Source organism: Pteropus alecto, unplaced genomic scaffold (assembly GCF_000325575.1).
Source record: "Pteropus alecto unplaced genomic scaffold, ASM32557v1 scaffold52, whole genome shotgun sequence".
Classification (NCBI taxonomy): domain Eukaryota; kingdom Metazoa; phylum Chordata; class Mammalia; order Chiroptera; family Pteropodidae; genus Pteropus; species Pteropus alecto.
Window position 1 is genome coordinate 4,765,565 of NW_006433941.1, and position 24,833 is coordinate 4,790,397.

At 56.4% G+C, this 24,833-nt stretch overlaps 3 protein-coding genes across 10 annotated transcripts in view; 1 reads left to right on the top strand and 2 right to left on the bottom strand.

The window, feature by feature from the left end:
* Positions 1 to 6: 6 nt before the first annotated feature.
* Positions 7 to 6,060, bottom strand: MIEF2 (mitochondrial elongation factor 2). 3 transcript variants are annotated; one of them, XM_006908438.3, is made up of 4 exons: positions 4,997 to 6,060; positions 2,813 to 2,969; positions 2,462 to 2,642; positions 7 to 1,962 (listed from the first exon to the last, which is right to left on the bottom strand). In XM_006908438.3, exons 2-4 carry the CDS (start codon positions 2,957 to 2,959, stop codon positions 908 to 910), a joined length of 1,383 nt encoding a protein of 460 aa, XP_006908500.1. In that variant the 5' UTR covers positions 2,960 to 2,969; positions 4,997 to 6,060; the 3' UTR covers positions 7 to 907. The 3 variants fall into 3 exon arrangements, with proteins under 3 accessions (XP_006908500.1, XP_006908501.1, XP_015442200.1); XM_006908439.3 differs by lacking the exon at positions 4,997 to 6,060 and adding an exon at positions 4,888 to 4,991; XM_015586714.2 differs by lacking the exon at positions 4,997 to 6,060 and adding an exon at positions 4,872 to 4,989.
* Positions 6,061 to 6,210: 150 nt separating this feature from the next.
* Positions 6,211 to 19,379, top strand: FLII (FLII, actin remodeling protein). Its single transcript, XM_006908440.3, is given in 31 exon segments — positions 6,211 to 6,363; positions 8,094 to 8,149; positions 8,151 to 8,187; positions 8,500 to 8,571; positions 9,770 to 9,850; positions 10,130 to 10,215; positions 10,355 to 10,516; positions 10,768 to 10,871; positions 11,217 to 11,392; positions 11,484 to 11,641; positions 12,305 to 12,389; positions 12,821 to 12,968; positions 13,153 to 13,286; positions 13,462 to 13,674; positions 13,945 to 14,124; positions 14,765 to 14,847; positions 14,972 to 15,046; positions 15,278 to 15,361; positions 15,463 to 15,634; positions 16,203 to 16,307; positions 16,395 to 16,586; positions 16,859 to 17,047; positions 17,190 to 17,329; positions 17,412 to 17,652; positions 17,750 to 17,904; positions 17,988 to 18,048; positions 18,135 to 18,263; positions 18,343 to 18,449; positions 18,543 to 18,648; positions 18,773 to 18,838; positions 18,919 to 19,379. Coding segments are annotated over 31 exon segments (3,795 nt in total). The 5' UTR covers positions 6,211 to 6,300; the 3' UTR covers positions 19,054 to 19,379.
* A 114-nt stretch (positions 19,380 to 19,493) lies between these two features.
* LLGL1 (LLGL1, scribble cell polarity complex component) overlaps positions 19,494 to 24,833 on the bottom strand; it is a 16,815-nt gene continuing 11,475 nt past the window's right edge. For 2 of the 6 annotated variants that reach the window (XM_025044375.1, XM_025044377.1), the window contains 6 exons: positions 22,621 to 22,916; positions 21,873 to 22,137; positions 21,546 to 21,660; positions 21,229 to 21,341; positions 20,868 to 20,988; positions 19,494 to 20,718 (listed from right to left, as the gene is read on the bottom strand). In XM_025044375.1, coding sequence (XP_024900143.1) covers positions 20,643 to 20,718; positions 20,868 to 20,988; positions 21,229 to 21,341; positions 21,546 to 21,660; positions 21,873 to 22,137; positions 22,621 to 22,916 — 986 coding nt within the window. In that variant the 3' untranslated portion in view covers positions 19,494 to 20,642. Of the gene's footprint in view, positions 20,719 to 20,862; positions 20,989 to 21,228; positions 21,342 to 21,536; positions 21,661 to 21,872; positions 22,138 to 22,620; positions 22,917 to 24,833 lie in introns of all 6 variants that reach the window. The other 4 variants (XM_025044372.1, XM_025044373.1, XM_025044374.1 and 1 more) reach the window with 4 other exon arrangements.

A 24,833-nucleotide genomic window follows, 5' to 3' on the forward strand; every position in this document is an offset into this window, starting at 1 on the left:
CAAATTTAGGAGGGACACCTGAGAGGGAAGGCAGACCCTCCCCTCCCTAGCTCTTCCACCTCTGCTAGGCTTCAGTGGAAATAGATATTGGCTGAGAACAGTTCATGTTGGCACTGAGGAAGTCGGCCTGCACACCAGGCCTCTCTAGGAGGGTCTCACCTCTACTCCAGCCGGGCCAATTAGCAGCTATCAGGACACTGGGCCAGGCAGGCAGCACAGATCAACTCCTCTTCCCCACTGAGTGGGGAAGGAGCTCTACTAGGGGCCTCTACTGCCCAAATTGAAAAATTGCCTGGCTAGGGGGAAAAGGGCCTTCCCCAGAGGTATGAGGTGGGCAGCACATCAGGCTGAGCACCCACTCCAGGCTGAAGAGAGCTCGACAAGCAAACTTGACCACAGACAATGGAAAACACTAGCCTTTAGGTCAACCAAAAAGCTGCATTCCGCAGGTAACAAACAGGTGACTCCAGCCCCTGAGGGATAGGCAAATACATGGTATTTACCAATTAGTGCCAGAAGCCTTGGGAGCTGGCACCTGAGGAAAGCACTAACCTCAACAGAAAAATGGAGCTGGCCTTGTTTTGTCACTGAATTCACTGCTGGTGATGATGGACCAAGCTCAAGGTCCTGGGGTTAGGCTCAGAGGGCTGAGGGTGTGTGTGTGAGTGGCTGGTACTCTGGGACACCTGACAGGCAGTCTAGCCACACTCAGGTGACAGCAACCCAAGCTCTCTGAGGTCAAGGTTCCAGTAACTGTCACCTCTACACATGCTAATCCTGTGGGCTTAGGTAATGCACTCTCTTTTATTCTGCCTGAAAAAAAAAAAAATGCTCTCCAAATCCCTGGAAGGAAGAGTGTGCGGCTGACCAGCATCGGAACACATGCTGGCTGCCCTTTCCTACCCACCTACAGCAGGCCCTCGGGGGCCTGCAGGCCAAGGTACAGTGCATAGCCAATGTCATCAATCTCCTCCTCATGCAGGCCATTGAGGAGGTTCACACCAGGGTTGAAATGGCAGGGTAAGCTGGCCCGCTCCAGGCTGATGATGAGCAGCTCCAAAGCCTGAAGGAAGCGCTCCCCCAAGGCCTCTTCAGCCCATTCTACCTCCTCTTCCCCAAGACGCAGAACTACCTGGGTCAGGTGGCCCCGGCCCAGCCGCCCCAGGGCTGGGTGGCCTTGGCAGACACTACAGAGCAGCAACAGCAGCCGCCGGCGGGTCCCAACATCATGGTTATCCAGAGCCTGTAGCCTGGCGGCCTCTGCTGGGTACAAATCCTGCAGCCAGAGGTTCCCAGCCAGCCCCTCCAGAGGCCAGGCCAAAAGGAGGCGGTCTCCAACACTGGCACCAGTGACCGTGAGAAGCACAGCAACAGTGAGCTCCAGGTGTTCATGCTGCACCTCCAGCAGCAGCTCCTCTGAAGCTACACAGGGCCGGATCAGGCACCCAAGAAGGGTGCCAATAGCTGGCCAATTGACGGAGGCAGCTAGTGCTTTGCGGAACAGTTCCAGTAGGACACGGGAAGAGAGGTAGCCACCCACCAGGAAGCGGTCCCAAGGGCTGCTTCCCCGGGGGTGGAACTCAAACTGAGTCCTGCGCACAGCCCAGCAGCGAGGGTCCCTAGCCACAGTGTCCATGCCTGGTACCAGGCTCCACAGGCCTGGCTCCAACACCAGGGGTGCCAGGAGACGCACGTGGTCAGCGGCCCCTGCCTGCAGGCCATCATAGAGCGGCCCCCCAGGCACAAGTGCCCCAAAGGGCAGTTCAGGGAACTTGCTCCTCAAGTAGGCCTGTAGCTCCAGGGCAATGTCTCCGGCCAGCTGTTTAGCCAGAGCCACATGGGACAATGGGATGGTCACATGGTCCCGCTCAAACACCAGCAGTTTCTCCTGGAACGTCAGGCACAATGGTGCTGGGGGGCTAAGCTGAGACGACGGCTGAGGGTCGGCATCTGTGGGCCCCTCTGCAGAGTGAAAGGGCCAGGGAACATGTCAGAAGTCCCTGTGTCGAGCCAAGAGAACTCTACCCAATTACTGTGTGCCAGCCCTGGCCCTCATTTTCCTCACCTGTAAAATGACCACTTGAGAAAGTACTTAGCTCAGGTCCTCACTTAAAAAGAACATTTTGATGACAAATTCTCATTGCCCCAAATCCCCAACATTCTGGGGTCAAAACAGCTTCATGCAGTTTCCCCCATCTGAGGCCTCCCGTCATATGGCTTCTGCCCTGCTCCAGTACCATCCCTGAAGTCCACAGGTTCCAGTGGCTGGAGCCTCAGCACCACACAGGAAGTAGGAGGGCAGAGAAACACCACCATAAACATGCAGGGAGCCCATGTGCTTGGAGAAGCAGAGACTTGCATAGGTCGCAGGGTCAGTCAGTGGCAGGGCCTGGTCACATTTCCTGAATGTGACCACCAAAGGGGTACCCACCCAGGTTAGAGGGGAAGGGGTGCCATTCACCTGGGGCAGAGGGCAAGGGGGCTGGGAGCAGCACAGGCTGGCTGAGGGCAGCAGGTGGGGACTGGGACTGTAGGCGTGGCGTGGCCTTGAGCAGGCTCAGTTCTTTCCAACTGTCCTCCAGGGATGTGGTATCCCCCTTAGTGTCATCTTCGTCCTGAGGGCCGGTGGCCTTATCAATGAGCTGCAGGCAGAGTGACATATCAGAACATCCAAAGCCTGGGGAACCATGGCAAAGCCCTGGGGCAAAGCAAACCAGGTTCCTCACCCCATGACCCATGACCCCATTGTAGGCTTCAGCCCTGTCATCCTCCTCTGGGAGCCCCAGGTGTAACTGGTCCAGCGTGGCCTTACCCTCTTCACAGCCAGGGTGGCAATACCCAGCACGGCAGCCCCGCCCATGCCCAGTACCAGGCGGGCATTGGCCAGGAGGAAGTCCACAGCACTGCCCAGCATGTCGTCGTCATGCCGCTTCTTCCGTTTCTGGGAAAACTCTGCCATGTCTGTCTGCCTATAAGAGAGTCAGGGTGCAGGGAACAAAGTGTGGGGCAGGCAGGCTAGCAATGGGGCAGGGGTGGGTAGGCACTCTGGCTGCTATCATGCTGGGGTTGCGAGTCAAGCCCATGTGGGGGATTCCTGAAAGTTTCAAGAGAAAGGGACCACTCGAAGGGTTTCTGCTGAGGAGATAGGGAACTGCCTGAGCCCCTTTCCCTAAACCTGCAAATAACCTACCTATCCCCTGGACAGGATGGCTCACACAGAAAGGCCCTGCAGCAGGTCAGAGAGGGGGGCCAATCTCCCCAGCCCTACCCTCCAGGACTCCTGACATCACCAAAGACCCAAAAGGGAGATTTCATCATCACCCCAATTTTAGAAACAGGCTGCTGAATAGTGGATACTTGGACCCACAACTGTAAAGCCTCTAGACTCTCGTCTATCCCTGGAGTCCTCTCAGTTCCCCAGCCTTATGATCAAGCTCTAGAGGCTGACTCGCCTTGGCTCTTAATCAGGGCTAGGCACAGCAAGAAGAAACAAGGTCTGGCGAAAACCACAACTTGAGGTCCTAGAGAGCCCGCCCTAAAGGGCCTCTCAGACCTTTAGGGGACCTCAGTATGGCCAGTTACCCCCAAATCTCAACAGGGTAGCCCCCAGAAGCATAGCTATCAAGTCAAAGGACAGTGAGATGGCCCAGGCTGCCGGGGGTGGGACAAGATAGATGGGGGATGGAGGATGTCAATAGGTAAATGCCAGTTAATGCCAAAGGCCCCACTGTCAAGACAGCTGGCAAGGTAACTCTAAACACAAAGACTCCAAACAGAGCACTGGCCCAATGCCTGTGGACAGGGGCCTCTCTAGGCCACTTGGGACAATGGTGTGTATGTGGGAGCTGTCCTCAGCTGTGGGGAGCCCAAGTAACAGAGAAGGTAAACTGAGGGCCTGAAGCTCCTGTAAAGTGGCACAGGCAGCAAGGAGAAAGGGTTAAAAGTGAGGAGCCCAGAACAGTGAGGATGGGTGGGGCCCAGCACTTGGGAAGTAGAGGAAGAGACACTCTCCCAGGACCCCATGCGCCAAGCCCCAGCCTCAAGTTCTAGAGGGACTCTTGCCCTCAAGCCGTGAGAGCTGAGGGGGTGTGTGATCAAGGGAGCAAGCTCAGGGGACTAGGCATAAGTGTCTCACTGAAAGCGCCTAAGCAGATGACCCTGAGCTCAGAGCCAGCTGGGGCACCAAGGACTTCAGCCCTCTCTGCCAGGCTGTGAGTGCCAGATGTCCAGATTCCTGGAACAGCTGAAGCCTGAAGCACTTAAGGACTCAGCCCCAACCCCCGCCCCCCATTTGCCCAAACTAAAAATAGGCACTTGGGCCTGGATTGGTCAAAGGCAGCCCAGCAGCCAGTTTGTTCCCTCATAGATTATCAGAACCGTCACCGGCCTCCTCCGCTAGGACCAGCAATACAGAGTGCAAACTAAAGCGCTTTCAACAACCCCCACCTGTCTTAACTAGGGATTCAGCCCAACCCCTAGGGGGATCACGCTGGCCCCAACCCGGAGCACTCCAACTCCAGGCAGGGAGAAAGGGTGTGCATGGTTAAAAATAACCCGACTCTGTGCATTCGGGCCCCAAGGACCCCTGGGATGTCGCCTGTCCTTCTTCTCCTACAACAAACCTAGGGCCGGGCTGAGCGGGCCGCACAGCAGCCCCTAAGAGACTGTGAAGGCCCTGTTCACAGGAGAAGGAACCGAGGCCCTGAGAAACTCACTGAAGTACCCAAGGCGGAATTCGAACTCCGGCCTGGGGGCCCAAAGCCATTCCCTCCCTCCCTGGCCCAGACCGCGAGCTCTGGCGGAGGCCACGCCCCCGACTTGCGTCGGGGGCACCCTCAATGCCGGGGCCTAGGTGATGAGGGCCGCCCTACCGCGCTCCGGACGTACCCGCGTCGCGGGTTCAGCGCGCCGACCCGCACCCGCTCGGGAATGGAATGTGAAAGACCTGAGAACCGAACGCTGAGGCCCGGAACGCACGCAGACGACGAGGGCTTACCTCCAATCGAAGCGCTCAAGGCCCGCGCCCTTGTTCCAAAATACTTCGTGGTTTAGCCAATAGTGGCCAGGCCACGCCCCCTAACCAGGTTGCGCGCTCCCTCGGGGCGGGACTTTTCGACGCACCCCGAATTTAAAGGCGCAGGAATGAGTTCCCATCCCGTAGTCCAGTTATGTAGTGGCAGTTTGCGGAATGAGCCGACACCTGGAGCCCATCGTAAAGTGTGTGCGCTTCTTATGTATGTGAGCCTCTATTGTGCAGAAAGCTATCGGGGCCCGCGTTCTTTCCAGGGGCTGGGTAGACAGGCGGTAGCTGGCCCAGAGGCCTGAAGGTCTGACCCTTTTGATTGCCTCTGCGAGAGTGTCTTGGTGGCCTCGTTAATATCTGTTGGCCCATTGGGCACACAGCGTGACTCAGGGGCCTACCCTTGCCTCCTGCTCTGTGTGACCTTGTGTGGGCCACTTCTTGACCAGGGCCTCAGTTTTCTCTCCTGTGAAATAGGAACACCAGACATCCTCCACCCCTGTGAATGATTGGTTGTGCATATAACTTGTTGTTCATTCGGCATTTATTTATTGGGGGCCTACTATGTGCCGGCCAGGGAGGGCGAGAAGCAGATAAATGGACAGGGGGTGGTGACTCCAATTGAAAATCATAACGCCATTTATTGAGCGACTGCTGTATGCCATGAGCTACACCTGCGTTTGTTCACTTGTTTCTGGCAACAACCTTAGGAAGCTTCCACAGATGAGGAAACAGGCCAGGAGCAGGCCTAGGATTGCCCAGAGCTTTAGGACCCAAGGGCGTAGGCTCCTACTACCAATGGTAGCCACGCAGGGCCTGGCTGGCGGATAGAAACTCCCTGGGCCGCTGCGCTCCCGGGCCTGGGTCCAGGATCTCTTTCCGGCCACGGCCAACTTCAGCTACTGCAGTGCAGGAGACAGGTGTTGCAGAGCCTGTGACAAACCCCCTGCTCTGGGAGTCAGGGACTTAGCTTGTAGGTTATGAAGTCTCCTGCGCGAGCACACGGGACGCCCGGACTCCTCGAGTCCCCTCCAGTCCTTGAACAGACGGGGAAACTGAGGTCCGGAGAAGCCTAATGCCCCCAAGGGAGAGTGCCAGTGCTCCCCGCAATGTGTCTGGAGACGCCCAGGCTGGAGTGGCGCGGCCGGGACTCCGCCTTCGCGCCGGGCCCGGGCGGGGGCGGGTTAAAGGGGCGGGGTCGGCAATGGCCCAGCCCGTGGCTCTCCCGGCCGCCCCCCCGCCGCCCGCGCTTGGCCCGGCCCGGCAGCGAGAACGGCGCCATGGAGGCCACCGGGGTGCTGCCGTTCGTGCGCGGCGTGGATCTCAGTGGCAACGACTTCAAGGTGAGCTGACCTGGCGGTGGGCCGGGCTCTCCTCCAGGCTGTTTCTTCCGCTCCGGCCTGTGCCGGTCTCCGCTTCCTGGCCCGCCCGCCTCCGGGCCCAGTGCCACCCGGGACTGCAAACGGGGTCGGGTGGGGCTCTCCCGGGCCTCGAGTCCCCCGCCTCGAACGAATTCCCAAGGCCTCCGCTCAGTGCCCGCATGGGAAGACCGGGCCGGCGCGGACGTGTGGGCTCGAAGTCACACCAGGGCGTGGGCCCGGAGCCCCCACCCCTTGTCTTGGTGTCTTGGCCCCGCCCCGACCGGAGAGTAGGGCGGGAGTCGTTGAGTACTGCTGCTGTCCCCGCAGCCCCCCTTCCCCGACCCACTGAGGTCACACGCCCAAGCCAGGCCCTGACTCACTACCGCGCTGCCGGCTGTCTTGGGGCGGGTCTATAGCTCATCACTGCCACTGCCCTGCCCCCGCCATCCTGTGTGGTCTTGGGCAAGTCACTTCCCCTCTCAGAGCCTCTGTCTTCTCATCCAGTGTAGGAGCTTAAAAGTAGTCCTCTTGGAAGCATGGATTAGTTGGTATGGAGAGCGTGTGAGGAGTGCAAAGCCCTGGGTGGCGGTGGTCTGAGCGGCTGCTGGACTTATAGACCAGGGCCATATAGAGCCTGAGCCCAGCCTTCCAGCCAGTTGGTGAGTGAGGTGGTTCTAGAGTCAAGGATGAGGTGAGCAGTGAAGTGACCAGAGGAGGCAAGGCAGGAGTGAAGGTGAGAGTTGGCCTGGTACTAAGAGGGTCAGCCCAGGCTTCAGGGTGGGTGAGTGGGCAGATGCAGACTGGAGTCAGTTTAGTGTCAGCCTGAGTCTACAGAGTCTGGGAGACCAGGCTTTGGCTATGGTCAGGGGTTAGACCAGGGCTGTGGAGGCAGACAGGTTCTGCCTGCATTTACCCACAGGTGCACACACGTTTGACGCCATGCACAAGTGACTACATCATTTTCTCAGCCTCCTTCCCAACCATCCTCACCTGGTATCTCCAAGTATTCTCCCAGACTGGGAGTCTGAGTCACTGGTGGGGAATGTGGCTTCAGGGGGAAGGGAGGGGACATGAGCCAAGGGCACTGAAGGCACGTACGTGCTACCCCAGGCTCCCTGCCACAAGGGCTGGAAGGTACTGAGGTGGGCATTCAAATGTGGGAAATGAATGGATAAACGAATGAATGAGACAGTACCTGTGAAGGGTGGGGAGCTAGGGCCTTGCACTGGAAGTTTGGACCTTGCCACAGATGGCTTGTATATTGATGGAACGGTGGGGGCACAGATGGAACAGAGGCTCAGGGAGTACCCCCATCCCAGGTGACCTAAGCAGGTCCTGGAAATCTGGGCGAAGGCATTTGAGCCAAGCTAACCACACAGCTGGACGCTGGGGTAGCACCTGAAACAAGCCAGTTTCATCCTGACCCTCCTGGGGCTCAGAATCCAGCAAGACAGATTTAGGCCAGCAGCCATCCTGATAATCAGTTGGTCCTCACAATACTTTTGTCATGAGGGAGCTTTTATTAGCCCTATTTTATGGATGAGGAACTTGAGGCACAGAGTGGCAAAGTGACTTGTCCAGGGTCACACAGCTGGTGAGAGAGTTGGCTCTGTTGCTCCCCCAAAGGCTTACATGGGCAGCTGGAGCCATAGAGGGTGGTATAGCAGGGACATTCCTCTCCCAGACCAGCCTCACCATGACATACTCCACAGGGAGGCTACTTCCCTGAGAATGTTAAAGCCATGACAAGTCTGCGATGGCTGAAAAAAATACCTGCCGGAGGAGTTGGCCTCCCTACAGAAGCTGGTAAGGGGCTTCAGCAGACAGGGTGGGTCTCTGTGGATGGGGCTAGGTCGGGTGGGGCAGAGCCTGTGCAGAAGGCAGATGACATAGAAGATGTTGATAGCCATGAGCAGAGCTGGCAGAGACAGAGAGAGCACCCTATCCTGTGAGGTATACAAGAAGGCCAGGTCTGTGAGAGAGAGAGACTGCAGAGGTGGACTGGGCCACTCTTGTTGAGGGCCACCTTGGATGGTGCAAGATTGTGGTGGCAGATGGGGACTCTATATAGACACCCTGCTTACTCCACTGAGCCTCTACTCTCTTCTCTCGGCCCAGGAGCACTTGTCTGTGAGCCACAACAACCTGACCACACTTCATGGAGAGCTGTCGAGCCTGCCATCACTTCGGGTGAGTGCTGCTGGAGGCCACCAAACTTGGAGTTGGGGACTGGAGTCCAGCCAGAGATATGAGGCCAGGGCCAGATCCCAAGCTGGGCTAGCACCTCTGCCCATCCCTGTGTCGGACTCAAAGGCTTGTTCCTAAGGGAAGCTTGAGGATATAATAATGCCCTGTGTTAAGTAACCTATGGGGGAAACAAAGTAAGAAATCCAGAGTCTCACCTTTTTTTTTTAACAACTACAATAACAACTGTTAGTGGCTAAAACCCAACTATTTTATGTGGGTTTTTTTCTTATAATTCTGACTTCTACCATGTTCACAGCTGAGGACACTTGGCCACAGAGGCAAGTCACTTGCCAGAGGTTACACAGCCAGGCAGTGGTAGAGCTGGGTTAAGGTGGGTTTAGCCAGGAGCGGAGGTGGTCGGGGTGGCTTGCTCATCCTTCTGCTCTTTACGGAGCCTCTGACACTCCAGACCATCAGGCTCCTGGCCAGACCCTCTAGGCCTTGGCAAAGGTCATTTCCATCCACGGGTGGAGCCCTGAGATGTTAAGGGCACAGCCTCTGGATACAGGCTGCCTGAATTCACATCACCTCTGCCACTTCCTGGGTGTATGACCTTGGACTAGTCCACTCTTTGGGCAGGAGGGAGGGGGGTGGGGTTCAGTGGGAGACCGCTGTGAAGCAGCATGGCACCACACAGACATAAGGGCCAAAGGAGAGGCAGCAGCCTCCCTGTGCCCTGCTGTTACTTGCCATCATGGCACTATTCCCTGGCCTGTTCTCTCTCCCCCTTAAACTTTCTACAGGTCTGTAGTATGAGAAGGTTTCAGCCCTAAGGGGAGAGAAAACAGACTTGCTCAGCCCGTATCTGATTTCTCTTTGGGCCAGCCTTCTCCCTCTGCTCTAGAAGCCCGTGACTCAGACCTACACCCCTATCTTGCCCTCTGGAATTGAGATGAGTTTCCCTGAGGACCTTGTGCTGGGCTCTAGGGCACATTTGAGCTGGGCTTTGAGGTGTGAATAGGAGCTCACAGGGAGGCTAGGAAGAGCTTGCCAAGTAGAGGGACTATGAGTAAAGACCAAGGTGGAAGAGCATTCAGGCCTGGCCTCCAGTAAACTTCCTGAGGAGGTGTTTCTCCCTCAACTCTCTGCTTCTCCTGGAGGAAGAAGCCAGGAGTCATAGACTCCCATGGTTTATCCCCAGGCCATCGTGGCTCGAGCCAACAGCCTGAAGAATTCTGGAGTCCCTGATGACATCTTCAAGCTGGATGATCTCTCAGTCCTGGTCAGTGGTTACCCACCCACTCTGATGGTCCCTGGGGCCATTGTTATCCTATTTTACATACAGAGAAACAGGGGCTTAGAGTAAGCAGTGCCTTGCCCAAGGTTACTCAGATCTTTAACTTAGGCACCCTTCTTCCCAGGGCCCTGCTGTCTTCCTTTGGCCCTGAAACCCTCTCATCTACTCCCCTCAGTGCCCTGGCTGATCCCCCAGCCTGGCAGAGGACTGGCAAGGTAGGACCAATGCTGACACCCCTGACCTTGTCTCACCCCTCCTACTCAGGACTTGAGCTACAACCAGCTGACAGAGTGCCCGCGGGAGCTGGAGAATGCCAAGAACATGCTGGTGTTGAACCTCAGTCACAACAGGTGCCTGTCAGGCCGGGTAGGGGAACTGGGCAGGGCCACAACACAGTGGGGAGCAGGCAGGTCCTGGAGGTGGGCATGTGGCACTGACTGGGCAGCCCCTGCCTGCCTCACTCCCTCTCTCTGTCCCTCCTGCCCACAGCATCGACACCATTCCCAACCAACTCTTCATCAACCTCACTGACCTGCTGTACCTGGACCTCAGCGAGAACTGCCTGGAAAGCTTGCCTCCACAGATGCGCCGCCTGGTGCACCTACAGACACTCGTGCTCAACGGGAACCCACTGTTACATGCACAGCTCCGGTTGGCACCGCTCAGGCCACACCCTTCCAGAACTCACCCCTGGAGAATCTGGCCTGGTCCCTCAGCTCCCCAGTGACCCTGGCCCTTCCCACTTTGGGTTCGGTGTGGGCTGTGCCCCGCGGCCAGGCCCCATCTCAATCCCCTGTCCCTTCCACTCCACCGCACAGCCTGTTTGGCCTTGTCCCCTCAGACTCTCTCGGCCCCATGCTTTTGGCCCTGTGCCTGGCCTGACCACCTGCGTCTCCCTGCAGGCAGCTCCCAGCTCTGACAGCCTTGCAGACCCTGCACCTGAGGAACACCCAGCGCACCCAGGGCAACCTCCCCACCAGCCTGGAGGGCCTGAGCAACCTTGCAGGTTGGCAGTCCCCTTGGTGACCCCTTGGGCTCTGGTCCCCTCAGGTCCCTATGGAGGAAGGGATTGAACCTCACTTCTCTGACCACCTCCCAGAAGGGAAGGATATGGTTATATAATCATCCCCGTCATTATGATGACTAGTAGTAACACCAAGTTATGAGCACCGACTTCATATTTAGACCCACTGGTACAAGGAAGTTTCTCCAAATGGAGCAATGGAGGCTCTAAGAGGTTAAGTCAGTTGCTGAAATTCACAGAGCCTCGAGGTGGTAGAGCTGGGGTTCAAACTAGGACTGGTTGCTGGCTGTGTGGGCCCTGGCTGATGTGCCCCACCCTGTGCCCTAGATGTGGACCTTTCCTGCAACGACCTGACACGGGTTCCTGAGTGCCTGTACACCCTCCACAGCCTGCGCCGCCTGAACCTCAGCAGCAACCAGATCACGGAGCTATCCCTGTGCATCGACCAGTGGGTGCATGTGGAGACCTTGAACCTGTCCCGCAATCAGCTCACCTCACTGCCTGTGCGTCCCGGCCTGGGGAGGAGTACGGGAAGGATGCTGTGCCACCCTGGCTGCTACCCCTAACTCCTGCCCCTGCCTGCTTCCCCTCCAGTCGGCCATTTGCAAGCTGACCAAGCTGAAGAAGCTATACCTGAACTCTAACAAACTGGACTTTGATGGGCTGCCCTCAGGCATTGGCAAGCTGGCCTGCTTGGAGGAGTTCATGGCTGCCAACAATAACCTGGAGCTGATTCCTGAAAGCCTCTGCAGGTGTTGGGGCAAGGCTGGGCAAGTGGGGCAGGGGGATCACAGCATTGAAAACCCCAGAATCAGCGGGAACCCACCTTGTGGTCTTTGTGCATCATACAAAATAGATAGGTTAATTTGGCTTCACGAATAAAGACCCCATAGTCCTGTGCCAGCAACCCAAATCTGGGTTCCCCAGAGCACTCGTTGGGAGGACACCGATAGGGACAAGGCCAGAGGCGTTGCTGTGTGAGTTGCAGACACAATGCTGCTTCCATGCCCTTCTGGAGGCCACAATGTCCACTAGTGTGGTCTCCTGGCTCTCAGAAATTCTTCAGGCAGAGAATAGAGAACTGCTGCCCCCAGCAGCTTCCAGAGTAATTTGAGGACAGAACATGTTTTTTGGTGTCCTCTTGTTTGTATCCAGGGGCCCTTAATCTGCAGAAGTCCACTTGGGAAAGTCGTGCTCCATCAAAGTCAAAAAAGAACTTCCCAGTCACTTAGCTGTGAGGAGACTCCAGTTCCCTGTGCTCCAACGTTCCCTCCCTTTCCACATGTTAAAGCCCACTGGTTTCTTAACTAGGTGGGCAGCTCAGTCCCCTGGCCCTACTTGTCTCCCTTCTCCCAGGACTGGAAGCTTCCCTGCCCCGCTTTTACCTCCCTGAGGCCCTGGCTCTGTCTTCACAGGTGCACAAAGCTGAGGAAACTCGTCCTGAACAAAAACCGCCTGGTGACCCTCCCAGAGGCCATCCACTTCCTGACGGAGATAGAGGTCAGGGCAAGCCCTGGCCAGCGCTGAAAGTTGGGTGGGGTTTGAGGTTGGAGTTGGTGGCGAGGGCAGAGGTACAGACAGAGCTTCAGGAAAGACCAAGTTCAAAAGTGTTACTAGAGTGAAGGGAATCCAGCAGAGGCCTCCTGGAGGGGTGGCCAATGCTAGGGTGCTTTTGGGAAGAAAGTAAGCCACATCCCTGTATCCATATGCTAGACAGCATCATTTAAGTCCCACAGCCAGCCCACAGGGTCACATTTCACAGAAGGAAAAACTAAAGCTCACAATGGGCAGCCACAGAGTTGGGATGAGAACCCAGACCCCTGACCCCAGCCCTGGACCTCTCAGGCCTGCAAAGAGCAAGAAACTGGGTTTGGTGTGGCTAGGAGGTAAGACTCAGGCTCAGCACCACCTCTGCTCAACCCATGAAACAGGTCCTGGATGTGCGGGAGAACCCCAGCCTGGTCATGCCTCCCAAGCCTGCTGACCGCACTGCCGAGTGGTACAACATTGACTTCTCACTGCAGAACCAGCTACAGCTGGCAGGTGCCTCTCCTGCCACAGTGGCTGCGGCAGCAGCTGGTAAGCAGGGGACAGTCTGGCCTGAGAGTTGGGGGTTCTTTTCTGATGCTTTACTTAATCCATCCATAAGCTGGGTGAGACACTGCTCTTTAGACCCTGGTGGATGGGGTTGGCTCCTGGTTTGCTGGATACCCCAGGGGGCAGGCCCAGCTAGAGCTCTGCTGTTTGCCCCTCCCCTAAGCAGGGGGTGGGCCCAAGGACCCCCTGGCTCGGAAGATGCGGCTACGGAGGCGCAAAGACTCAGCCCAGGATGACCAAGCCAAGCAGGTGCTGAAGGGCATGTCAGACGTGGCCCAGGAGAAGAATAAAAAGCAGGAGGTAAGTTAGGCCAGTGATTGGGACAGGACAGGTAGCCCTAGGCTCTGCTCAAGACAGACTGTGAGACAGGTCAAGAGAGGGAGGGGGCCCTGGGCAAAGGCCCCGAGGTGGGTGGTAAGTAGAGAGACCAACCTGAGTCACAGAGTCAACCCATGCATTGTTACTGTGACTCCAGGAGAGTACTGACACCCGAGCCCCCGGGGGCAAGGTGCGGCGCTGGGACCAGGGCCTGGAGAAGCCTCGCCTCGACTACTCAGAGTTCTTCACAGAGGATGTGGGCCAACTGCCTGGCCTGACCATTTGGCAGATCGAGAACTTTGTGCCTGTGCTGGTGGAGGAAGCCTTACATGGCAAGTTCTATGAAGCTGACTGCTACATCGTGCTCAAGGTGAGAGTCAGGCACACCGTTAGGAGCTACATGAACCCCCAGTGACCTCATCTTAGATAACGCAGAATCCCCAATCTCACAATTTTGTTCACTGAGGCAAGGTAGGGGGGTAAGGTTTTGCCAATAAGGCCAGGTAGACATGGCCCAGGCAGAAGTGTGGGCGGTGCACCTGTCCTGGGGCTAAGGAACCTCTGCCCATCAGAGCAGCCTCTCTGGCGTGAGCTGGGAAGCCAGGACTGTCCGGTGAGGTCTGACATGGTTGTCTTCCAGACCTTTCTGGATGACAGCGGCTCTCTGAACTGGGAGATCTACTACTGGATCGGTGGGGAGGCCACACTCGACAAGAAGGCTTGCTCTGCTATCCACGCGGTGAACCTGCGCAACTACCTGGGTGCGGAGTGCCGCACTGTGCGGGAAGAGATGGGAGATGAGAGCGAGGAGTTCTTGCAGGTACCAGTGGGCTGGAGGGGCCTTCAGGAGGGGTAGGATTGCAGGGGTGGGATTGGAGGGACCGGGCAAGGATGGTGGGTTTGGTTAATGGGAGGGGGCAGGAAACTAAGACCAAAGATTTTTGGGTTGGGACTTAAAGCAGAGAGGGCAGGGACAAATAGGGTGAGGTCAGGGGAGGCAGACGAGGCCAAAGATCAGTGGATACCTGAAGAGAGATGGGAATCTGGGACCAGTAGCAGTTAGTGGGCAGGGCCACAAGCTGAGCACCAAGGAGGCAGGGCTAAGATTGAGACTGAGTCCAGTGAGCAGGGTTAGTGAGCTGAGCTGGTCCACCTGCCAGCTGGTTACGTGTAGACAAGGCCATACACATTAGATTTTACTGATTGACCCAACTTTGCCCTCCATAAACCTGCTTGCTTCTGTACCATGATTTGCGCATATCTGAACATGCTGTGTATATCCAAACTGGCACAAGAGTGAACACATTACTATTTTTGTCTATCTTAACACTCCAATACGTGTCTATTTATAGATAGATCTTATTCTTCCTTTTTAACTTTATCATGGGTTTGTAGCACCTGAGGCACCTGTACACAAGGGGAACAGGGGCAGCTCAGTGATGGACTGCACTCTCACACAGGTGTTTGACAACGACATCGCCTACATCGAGGGTGGAACAGCCAGTGGCTTCTACACTGTGGAGGACACACACTATGTCACCAGGTGAGGGGGTGTGCGGGTGAGTGACACTGACCTGGAATCAGCTGGGAAGGATTGAGGGAAGGGTATTAAGAGGTAAATTGGTCCCTTAGCGCCCCCTCCAAGCCACTTTTGCTCCGGCCCCCAGGATGTACCGCGTGTATGGGAAAAAGAACATCAAACTGGAGCCTGTGCCACTCAAGGGGGCCTCTCTGGACCCGAGGTGAGTCCTCATGATGTGAGGTGGGGGTGCTTGACCCTGAACCTCCTCCCCACCAGTGAGGGGCAGATGTGGGCTCTAGAAGAAGCGGCCTTCCAGCAGCCCTTTTAACTCCTGTCCCACAAAGCTTAGCAGGACCAACCAGCAAGGGGGTAAAACCCCAGGGGTGTGGTTGGGGCCTGGGGGCAGTCATTGTCTATACCCATCACAGCCCCTCCTGCCCTTTCTGTCCAGGTTTGTTTTCCTGCTGGACCAAGGGCTGGACATCTACGTGTGGCGGGGGACCCAGGCCACACTGAGTGGCACTACCAAGGCCAGGTACAAAGACTACACCCTGCTCAAACAGGGTTTTGTGTAAAGAAAAATTGTCACCTGAGAAGGGGTATGGGCCTTACTGAGGACTTTGCACCTTCGCTTAGGCTCTTTGCAGAAAAAATTAACAAAAACGAGCGGAAAGGGAAGGCAGAGATCACATTGCTGGTGCAAGGCCAAGAGCCCCCAGAGTTCTGGGGGGCACTGGGTGGTGAGCCCTCCGAGATCAAGAAGCATGTGCCTGATGATTTCTGGCCACCCCAGCCTAAGCTATATAAGGTGAGTTTTAGTGCAGGGCTGGCCTGACTTTACCAGTGGTCAAGTTGGGAGAGTGGGCCGTGCACCACTGTGGTGACTGTGGTCTCCATCTGGACTTTGGTGTGGAGAGGGTGCCACCTTCTGGACAGGGAATAGCCTGAGTAAAGGTCTGGAGGTTTGCTCTGAGTCAAGCCATGAGAACAGTGTTTAGGGTGTGTGGTTCCTGGAAGGTGGGGCTGGAGGTGGAGGCCAGAGTGCCAGGGTGCCAGGCTTGAGAAGCTGGCCTTAATTCTGTAGGTGACAATAAACCATGGAGGATTGTGAGCAGGAAAAAAAGGACAAGTTAGAGAATTAGAAATGACAGCACTGGGGGAGGATAGGCAGGAAAGCACCATTTAAAAGCCGCCTACTGATAGGATATCCTTAAAATGACCTTGGGGAGGAGGAGGAAACTAAAGCTCAGAGAGGAAGAGGCAGTGGACCTGACTGTACACAGCAAGGCTGGGCGAGGCTCCAAACTAGGGGCTGTTGTGGCTGGGGCTTTTGTCTCCAGATCTTGCCCTTGTTACGTTCACCTTTCTCCTGCCAGGTGGGCCTGGGTCTGGGTTACCTGGAGCTGCCACAGATCAACTACAAGCTGTCTGTGGAACATAAGACGCGACCCAAGGTGGAACTGATGCCGGGGATGCGGCTGGTGAGACACACAGGAAGTGAGGGGAGGAGGCTGGGCTCCCTCACCGAAGGCCTGGCACCAGTTGACCTCTTTCCTTTGGCTCCGCAGCTGCAGAGCCTACTGGACACGCGATGCGTGTACATCCTGGACTGTTGGTCTGATGTGTTCATCTGGCTTGGGCGCAAGTCGCCGCGCCTGGTGCGTGCTGCAGCCCTCAAGTTGGGCCAGGAGCTGTGCGGGATGCTACACCGGCCACGCCACGCCACGGTCAGCCGCAGCCTTGAGGGCACTGAGGCACAGGTGTGCAGTCCAGCCCAGCTGCGCAGGCCATGCCCCTGATCTTGCGGACTGGTTCAAGCCCTGACTCTGTGGATCTGCTACCACCCTACAGAGCTGGGCCCAAGCCCACCGCTTTCACACTGATGCCTAGGCCCTGACCTTTCTGTAATTCGCTCTTCCTGCTCTGGTTCCTAGTTCCTGCCCTCACAGGGATGTGCCTGCATTCTGACCTCCTACCCCAACCTTAACCGGGCAGACCCCCACTCCAGCTCCTGTTTTCACCCCCTTGGCAGGTGTTCAAAGCCAAGTTCAAAAATTGGGATGACGTGTTGACAGTGGACTACACGCGCAATGCAGAAGCCGTGCTGCAGGGCTCAGGACTCACCGGGAAGGTGAAGCGCGATGCCGAGAAGAAAGATCAGATGAAAGCTGACCTCACTGCGCTGTTCCTGCCCCGGCAGCCGCCCATGGCGCTAGCTGAGGTGGGGGCGAGGCCTGGGACAGGGCGAGGCTGGGAGTAGTTGGCCTGAGCTGACAGCCTTGGGGCCTGTCCTGGGAGGAGCTCTGTGTCCCTTGTCACTGAGGAGGGGCCAGCCCCAGCCCACCAGAAACCTTCACATGCAGGCCGAGCAGCTGATGGAGGAGTGGAATGAGGACCTGGATGGCATGGAGGGCTTCGTGCTCGAGGGTAAGAAGTTCGCGCGGCTGCCTGAGGAAGAGTTTGGCCACTTCTACACACAGGACTGCTACGTCTTCCTCTGCAGGTGCCGTCTCAGCACACCTCCTTTGGCAGGCCCCTACCCTGGTGCTTGGGGGGCCCCTGCTTACTGCCCTCTGACCCTGTAGATACTGGGTCCCTGTGGAATACGAGGAAGAAGAGAAGAAAGAGAAAGAGGAGGAAAAGGCTGGGGCTGAGGGCAAAGAAGGTGAAGAGGCAGCCACCGAAGCGGAGGAGAAACAGCCCGAGGAGGACTTCCAATGCATCGTGTACTTCTGGCAGGGCCGTGAAGCCTCCAACATGGGCTGGCTCACCTTCACCTTCAGCCTGCAAAAGAAGTTCGAGAGCCTCTTCCCGGGCAAGCTAGAGGTGCGCCTGCCACGCTCTCCTCCCCCGCATCTTGCTCAGAACCATACCCCCAAAGCCTTTGGATGGGGTGCTACTCAAAACACTTCCATACCCACAGGTGGTGCGAATGACGCAGCAGCAAGAGAACCCCAAGTTCCTGTCCCATTTCAAGAGAAAATTCGTCATCCACCGGGGCAAGAGGAAGGTGGCCCAGGGCACCCTGCAGCCAAGCCTCTACCAGATTCGAACCAATGGCAGCGCCCTCTGCACTCGGTGCCTGGCTAGGGGAGGAGCACAGGTGGGCAGGTGAGGTCACTGAGCTACCCTGATTCCTTGCTGACACTCCTCTCCCCCAGGTGCATCCAGATCAACACCGACTCCAGCCTCCTCAACTCCGAGTTCTGCTTCATCCTCAAGGTAGCATCATGGATGTGACCAGGACTATGGGTCTGGGTCGGGGGTTGTAGGCTTGACCTGACCTGACCCCGCTGCGTACTCCCCAGGTTCCCTTTGAGAGTGAGGACAACCAGGGCATCGTGTACGCATGGGTGGGCCGGGCATCAGACCCTGATGAGGCCAAGCTGGCAGAGGATATACTGAACACCATGTTTGATACCTCCTACAGCAAGCAGGTGACCACGGTGGGCTGTGGGCAGGTAACTGAGCAAGGGCAGACAGGGGCCCTGGGCTGGACCAATCTTTTTCCCACAGGTCATCAATGAAGGTGAGGAGCCTGAGAACTTTTTCTGGGTGGGCATCGGGGCACAGAAGCCTTACGACGATGATGCCGAATACATGAAGCACACTCGGCTCTTCCGGTGAGGCCGGGCGCAGACCCCTGTCCCAGCTTCTGCCCGAGTCCCGGCACTACTGCTTATGACTTTAGCCTCTCCCTGACCCCTAACCCCCAGGTGCTCCAACGAGAAGGGCTACTTTGCAGTGACGGAAAAATGCTCTGACTTTTGCCAAGATGACCTGGCAGATGATGACATCATGTTGTTAGACAATGGCCAAGAGGTGAGACCCCCACTGACCCTACCCATTCAAGGAGCCCACCCATTTGCAAATGGGAATTCTGAGGCCAGAAGACAGGGGAGTTCTTGAGTCCCTCATGAGACCACCTCCCCTGCCGTCCCCACAGGTCTATATGTGGGTAGGGACCCAGACAAGCCAGGTGGAGATCAAGCTGAGTCTGAAGGCCTGCCAGGTGAGCTGTGTAGAGGGGAGGGCCGAGGCTGCCCCTAGTAATCTGAAAGGCCTGAGGCTCACACACTTCCTGCTCACCAGGTATACATCCAGCACATGCGAGCCAAAGAGCACGAGCATCCCCGCCGCCTGCGCCTTGTCCGTAAGGGTAACGAGCAGCATGCCTTCACCCGATGTTTCCATGCCTGGAGCACCTTCCGCAAGGCCCTGGCCTAGGGCGACCATTATCAGCCTGCACTGTCCCAGTCGAAAACTCAAGCTCTGGGTGAGGGAGAGGAAAGGCCTCTGTCCATCCACCACCTGCCAGCAGAGGCTGTATACAGGTGGCAGCCCCTGCCCCAGTCACCCTCCAGTGCCACGGTCCCCAGCAGCACAGCCCAAGCAGTACCAATGGGGGTAACCCTGACTGGTGCCCACAGAGGTCTGGAAAATTAGACTCTTGGTATGAGCTCACATGTAACACCCCTCTTCCCCTGCCAGGGATAAAGCAGATGTGGTTATCCTTTTGAGATATTAAATGCTTTTATTTTCAATATTAAAAATCAGTACTTTTAATATTAAAACAACACTAAATTTAACAAAACAACAGAAAAATCCCAAAGATACAATCGATTGACAGAAAAACCCATAGTGACCACCCCCCCAATCTACCCCCCGACACACACACCTGACTAGTCCCCAGTCCTGGATGCCCAGGGAGCTCCCAATCACACCCCCCCACCCCGCCACGTACTCATGTACACATAACCTGTGTACTTGGACTGGGGGAAGAGAGTTGCTGGCCAAAGAGCGAGTACCAAAATAGTTTTCGAAATGAGTGTCCAGCCTGGCACTATGCAGTCCAGGCATTAGAAAAATATTCTTTGCAAAGGAATTAGGGGAAGGATGGTATGTGGAATGGGAGGTGGCATGGGCTGCCAGCCCCAACTGTCCTCCCCTGTGGTATCTGGCCTCCAGGGTAACCAACTGCCTGTGGAGGATCTAGTTCAAATCTAGCCTGGAGACTCTGGGCCAAGTTCCAGGGCTACACCCTGGGGCTGCCCTGGGGGTCAGGGTGGGCAGGTGCCACTGGAGCCTGAAGGTTAGCAGATATAGGCCTATGCGAAGGGCCGGGCAGGAACCAAGGGTCTTGGATCCCAGCTCTGAGCAGGGCAGGTGGTGGCCAGGTAGTTTGGGCCTTCCTAGTATAAGAAGAGAAGGGGCAGCTGAAAGCTAGGGAGACCAAAAGTGGCAGGTGGCCTGGCCACACAAGTACCACCATTCAGCCTCTCCAGGACAGGCAAAAGGGCTGGCCAAGTCTGAGCAAAGACCACATCTGGCCCACTGAGGCCAGGGGTGTCCCAAGCAAGAGATGAAGAGAAAGTGGAGGTAAAGTGCCCAGCTGTGTGGGTGTGGATACTAGGTAACAAATAGGTTGGGCAGACCTAAGGAACCCAGAGCTGGGCAGGAGGACACACCAAGACTGGGAGTAGGGGCCAGGCCCGTCTTGAGGTTCACCTGGGAGGGCCCAATTTTATGTGCCTGGGTGATTTCAGCTGCTGAAATGGCCAAACCATACCCTGAAACTCAAGCTGTTTTAGTCTGGCCTTGTTCCAAATACCACCCGTGACATCTGGGGGCTGATAGGTAGCCTTATTTTTTTAAATACAGAACTATGAAAATCATGTCTGTGGGCCTTGGGGAGTATTGCCATCACAGGGGCCTGTTAGGGTTTCAGGTTCAAGACTAGGGCAAGAGGGCCCACAGGGGTTAAGGCTGAAAGGTAAAGACCAGGTAGACACAAGGTCCCCCACACATGCAGCACCTCATTTAATCAGAATGGCGCAGGCTCGAGCCTCATCTTCTGCCAGGTTCTTCAGATTCTCAGATTCCTCTGAAGAGCTGGGAGGAGGGAGTAGTGATCAGGGTCTGGGGTCTGGCCCCCTCCTTGGTCCTGCATACCCAGCTCAAATATTAGGTTAGCTGAGGTGGGGAAGGGAGGCTGGTGAGTGGGGACAGCCCCTCCCGTGGATCCTGCCCGCCCACCTCACCCCAGGAAATCCTTCACATCCTCCACCGTGACGTCCCCTGTCATGTCTAGTGTGGTATCAGCACTGGTGGCCGAGTCAATGGACATAGGTGAGAGCGTGGCCTCAGGTGGCTCTGCGGTGTCTGCAGGGAGAAAGTATTCAGACCTCTGCCAGGGACCCTAGGCATCCTCTGAACTTGGGGACCCAGTCTCAAACCCAGCCCATGGTGGGACATGGCAACAATAGACTCCTACCCCTCTCCTGCCTGACATGCCCCTCCCCAAGCTTCCAGCCTTGGCTCAGCTGCTACCTCCTACAAGTCCTCACTGAAGTCTGAACTGATCAGTGTCCCATTACTCCTATTTCACACCCAGTTCCTCACCAGTTCCCTTGCTGTGAACAGGATTGGGGCTGCCATCACGGCTCTGTGGGGTCAGGACAACACCTGGGGTCCCATTAGCCTGGTTCAGCTTGGGTGACTCTTGGAGCCTGTAGCTGCAGAGACAGGGCCGTGATGGGGGTCACAGGCAGGCACCTCAAGGCTGAAGGGCCAAATCCCTGACCTCCCATTCCCAAGCCCTGGAACCAGAGGGCTGACACCAGGGAGGGCCACCCTTGCTCCATGCAGAATCTGGGGGTGGAGATGAGACCAGCCTTGGCCACAGGCCTTCTGGGCTAGGGGCTACCCACTCCATACACCTGGCACGGGCAGCATCATGGGGCCAGCTGATGTCCAGAGAGCAGAGTGGCTCTGTGATGTTCCGGGCACTTAGGGAGAAACGTTCAAACTCCGATGGGGAAATTAGGTAAAAACCTGGGTGGGGTGGGAGAGAATGAGCAGAGTGCAGTTAGGAGATGTGACTCCAAGCACAGCCCCTCACTTGGTCTCTGCCCTGCATGTGCTGGCAGGCCCTACCCCACCATGGCCAGTGGTGTGCCCCCCAACCTGGATCACCCTTTTTGCCGACACTGCCTGGCAATTCTGGACCTGCTCGGGTCCCTTGCCCCAGGAAGCCTTCGCCTCACCCTGGCCATGGCGCGTGAAGACACAGGAGGCGATGCCGCTGATGTCCTCCTTCCGGATACAGGGGTAATGCACCTGGGGCCTCAGGCCAGGCACCGAGAAGACATGCACATCACCCAGGTTGGTGAGGCAGGCCAGGCAGGTCTCTGCATAGTCCTCACAGGCCACGCTGGTAAATGTGGCCAATGCCACCTTGCGCACACGACAGCCCTCGTGGGCTGTTAGCTTGAACTTGGTCTTGGCGCTCACCTTGGGTAGTGTGAACACCTAGCAGCGGGCAGGTGGCCAATGAGCAGAGCCTGGCCCTTGGCACACCCCCAAGGCCCCTTCTTCCCAGATGCCAGTGCCAGCCTCCACCCGGAGCTCAGCGTGCTGCTCAAGCTTGTGCCCCTGGCCACACTACCACCTCTGCCTAGCTTCATACTGCTCCCAGAATCCTCCCAAGGCCCCTCGTGGGAGAATCTGGCAAAACCAGTCACTGGGTTATAATGGTTAAATGGCTGGTATCCCCTCAAACCATGACTTTCTGCCAGAGCCCAGGGAGCAGTCAAGGGGTCCTGGTGAAGTAGGAGGGTCCTGCAGGAACGCAGCAAGCTGAAGGGTCATCAGGGTTCTTCAGGGACATCTCTGCTAGCTGGGAGGTATCTTGGGGGTCTCAGCAGGCAGAGGGGAGAAATAGGGCAAGGGTTCTAGGGGGTCCAATGATGTCTAAGAAGCAGTAGCCTGGAGGGGTTCTCTGCAGTGGCTTACCTTGAACTGCTCCTCAGATGCAATGAGCACTGCGTGGCCACCCTGCATGTCGGGTGCCTGCGCCAGGTCCCGCGAGGCCTCAAAGGGCTCAGGCAGTGGCCGGCCATGCCCATCCAACACAGCGATGGCCACCACAGGCGCACGATGCATCAGCTGCACCTCCTTGCCCAGCACAGCCTCCACTACCCGCTCGGGCCACTTCTCACTGCCTGCTGCTGCCGCTGGCACCTCCAGGGCGTAGGCAAACACAGAGCCTGAGTTGGTGCCTGCCCACATGGTGGGTCCGTGATGGGCTGCTGCGGGGCAACAGGCTGGTGAGGCGGGGCATCTGGCCGTACACTACAAGATCCTCCCCTCTTCACCTGATGCCTGGGGACCCAGGACTGGTTTTCTCCTGTCCTTTATCTCCCTGGTGACCTCAGCCAGCCTCTTGGCCTCAGGCACCTTCTCTATACTGCTGATCACAATCAGAGCTTTCTGCAGAGACAGGAACAGCCTCTTGTGTATCTCTGTGGAGATGTCAACAGCACAATCCTGATCTCTCCAACCCCAACCCACTACACCCTCACTCAGCTTCATCTCAGTAATGCAACCTCATCACAAAGCCCCAACTCTCCCCACCCCTCCCCCTCCCCCCCATCACTAATCCTGTTGACCCTCTGAGAAGGCTCTCACCCCGAAGGTGCATCAGGGTCCTGACCGCACCCCCTGCTTCACCCCTACCCCTTTCAGTTTGTCCTCCACACAGCAGCCACCAGACATGAAGTCCTGGGCCTGGCCTTAAATGAACTGAGACCATCTTGCCTGCTTTTCCTCTGTGAACTGAACCTCTGAGAAAGGTCAGCTAAAAACCCAAGAGCCAAAGTTGGCCCAAGTAGTCATGGCTGTATACCCTGGATGAATGATGGAAGACTTCAGCAACAACCATCAGGAGAAGCCAAAGCTCAGTGACAAGTTAGTGAGCAAGTTAACATGCAGCCGACACCCCAATGCCCACCCAGGTGGGAACTGAGCCCGACAGTCCTTCTCAAAAGGACTGGGGACCATGGAACAAGGTAGAGACCCCTGGGGCTGCCACATCCAAATGGGAAAGTCTACTGGACAAAGTACCCTCGACAAACACCATCAGAAGTGGGAGACCCTCTCTCAGACTCAGAAGCTGAAAAATATCAGTGAAACGCCACATTTGAACTAACTGGGTGCTGACCCAGCACCAACCACAAAAAGGCATTTTTGAGATGAATGCAGAAAGTCGCCCATGAACCAAGTGTGACAAGGGACTCCAGAATCATTGTCAGCTCCATGGGGTGTGACAATTACATCTGTTAGATACATACTGAAGTACTAACACTGGGTTTTCAGTTAAAATATTCCAGCAAGATAAACAACAGAGTGTGCAGTGGCACCAGGTAAAGTACATGGGGTGACTATTTTTTGTACTCTGTTTTTGTGTATGATTCAAAGTCCCATTATACAAGTTAAAAATCAATCAATGAATCACTCAATAAACCTGACCACCTCGCTTCTCTGTGCAGGACCCTTTTGGGGCTCCAATCACTCAGGGTCAAAGCCAGCCTCTCTGTGAGGCAGTGAACACCAGCACCTCCAGGAGCCCTCGCCCTTCGCTGCAGACACACCATGCAGGCAATCTCCCAAAACATGCCCAATTCAGGGCCTTGACACTGGTAGACCCTGTGCTCACCTCCTCAAGATCTTGAGCTCTCAGGTCTCAGAGGCTCTGCTGGCTCACTCACCAACCCTGCGCCATCAGAAATTCCAGGGAGACTGTTTGGAAGCCGGGGCACCCAGATGCTAACCCAATAATACTTTCCAACCCCTAGAAGAGGGGTCCCCAACCCCTGGGCCGCACAGAAGGTGAGCGGCAGGTGAGCGAGTGAAGTTTCATCTGTATTTGCAGCCACTCCCCAGCGCTAGCATCACTGCCTCAGCTCCACCTCAGATCAATCGGCATTAGATTCTCATAGGAGCACCAGTCCCTGGTGCCAAAAAGGTTGGGGACCACTGCTCTAGAAGATTCTGCCTTTCTGGGCCACTGTTAAAACAGGTCCAAGGAAGGCCAAGAGCCTAACTTCTAGTTTCTGTGATACTTCCCTCCCCTGCCCTCTTATTATTAAAATCTTTGTGAAGCCTCCGGAAGGGGCCGAATCTCCAAGAAGTGTTCAAGGCTAACTATAGGCAAGTTTTCCTTTTCA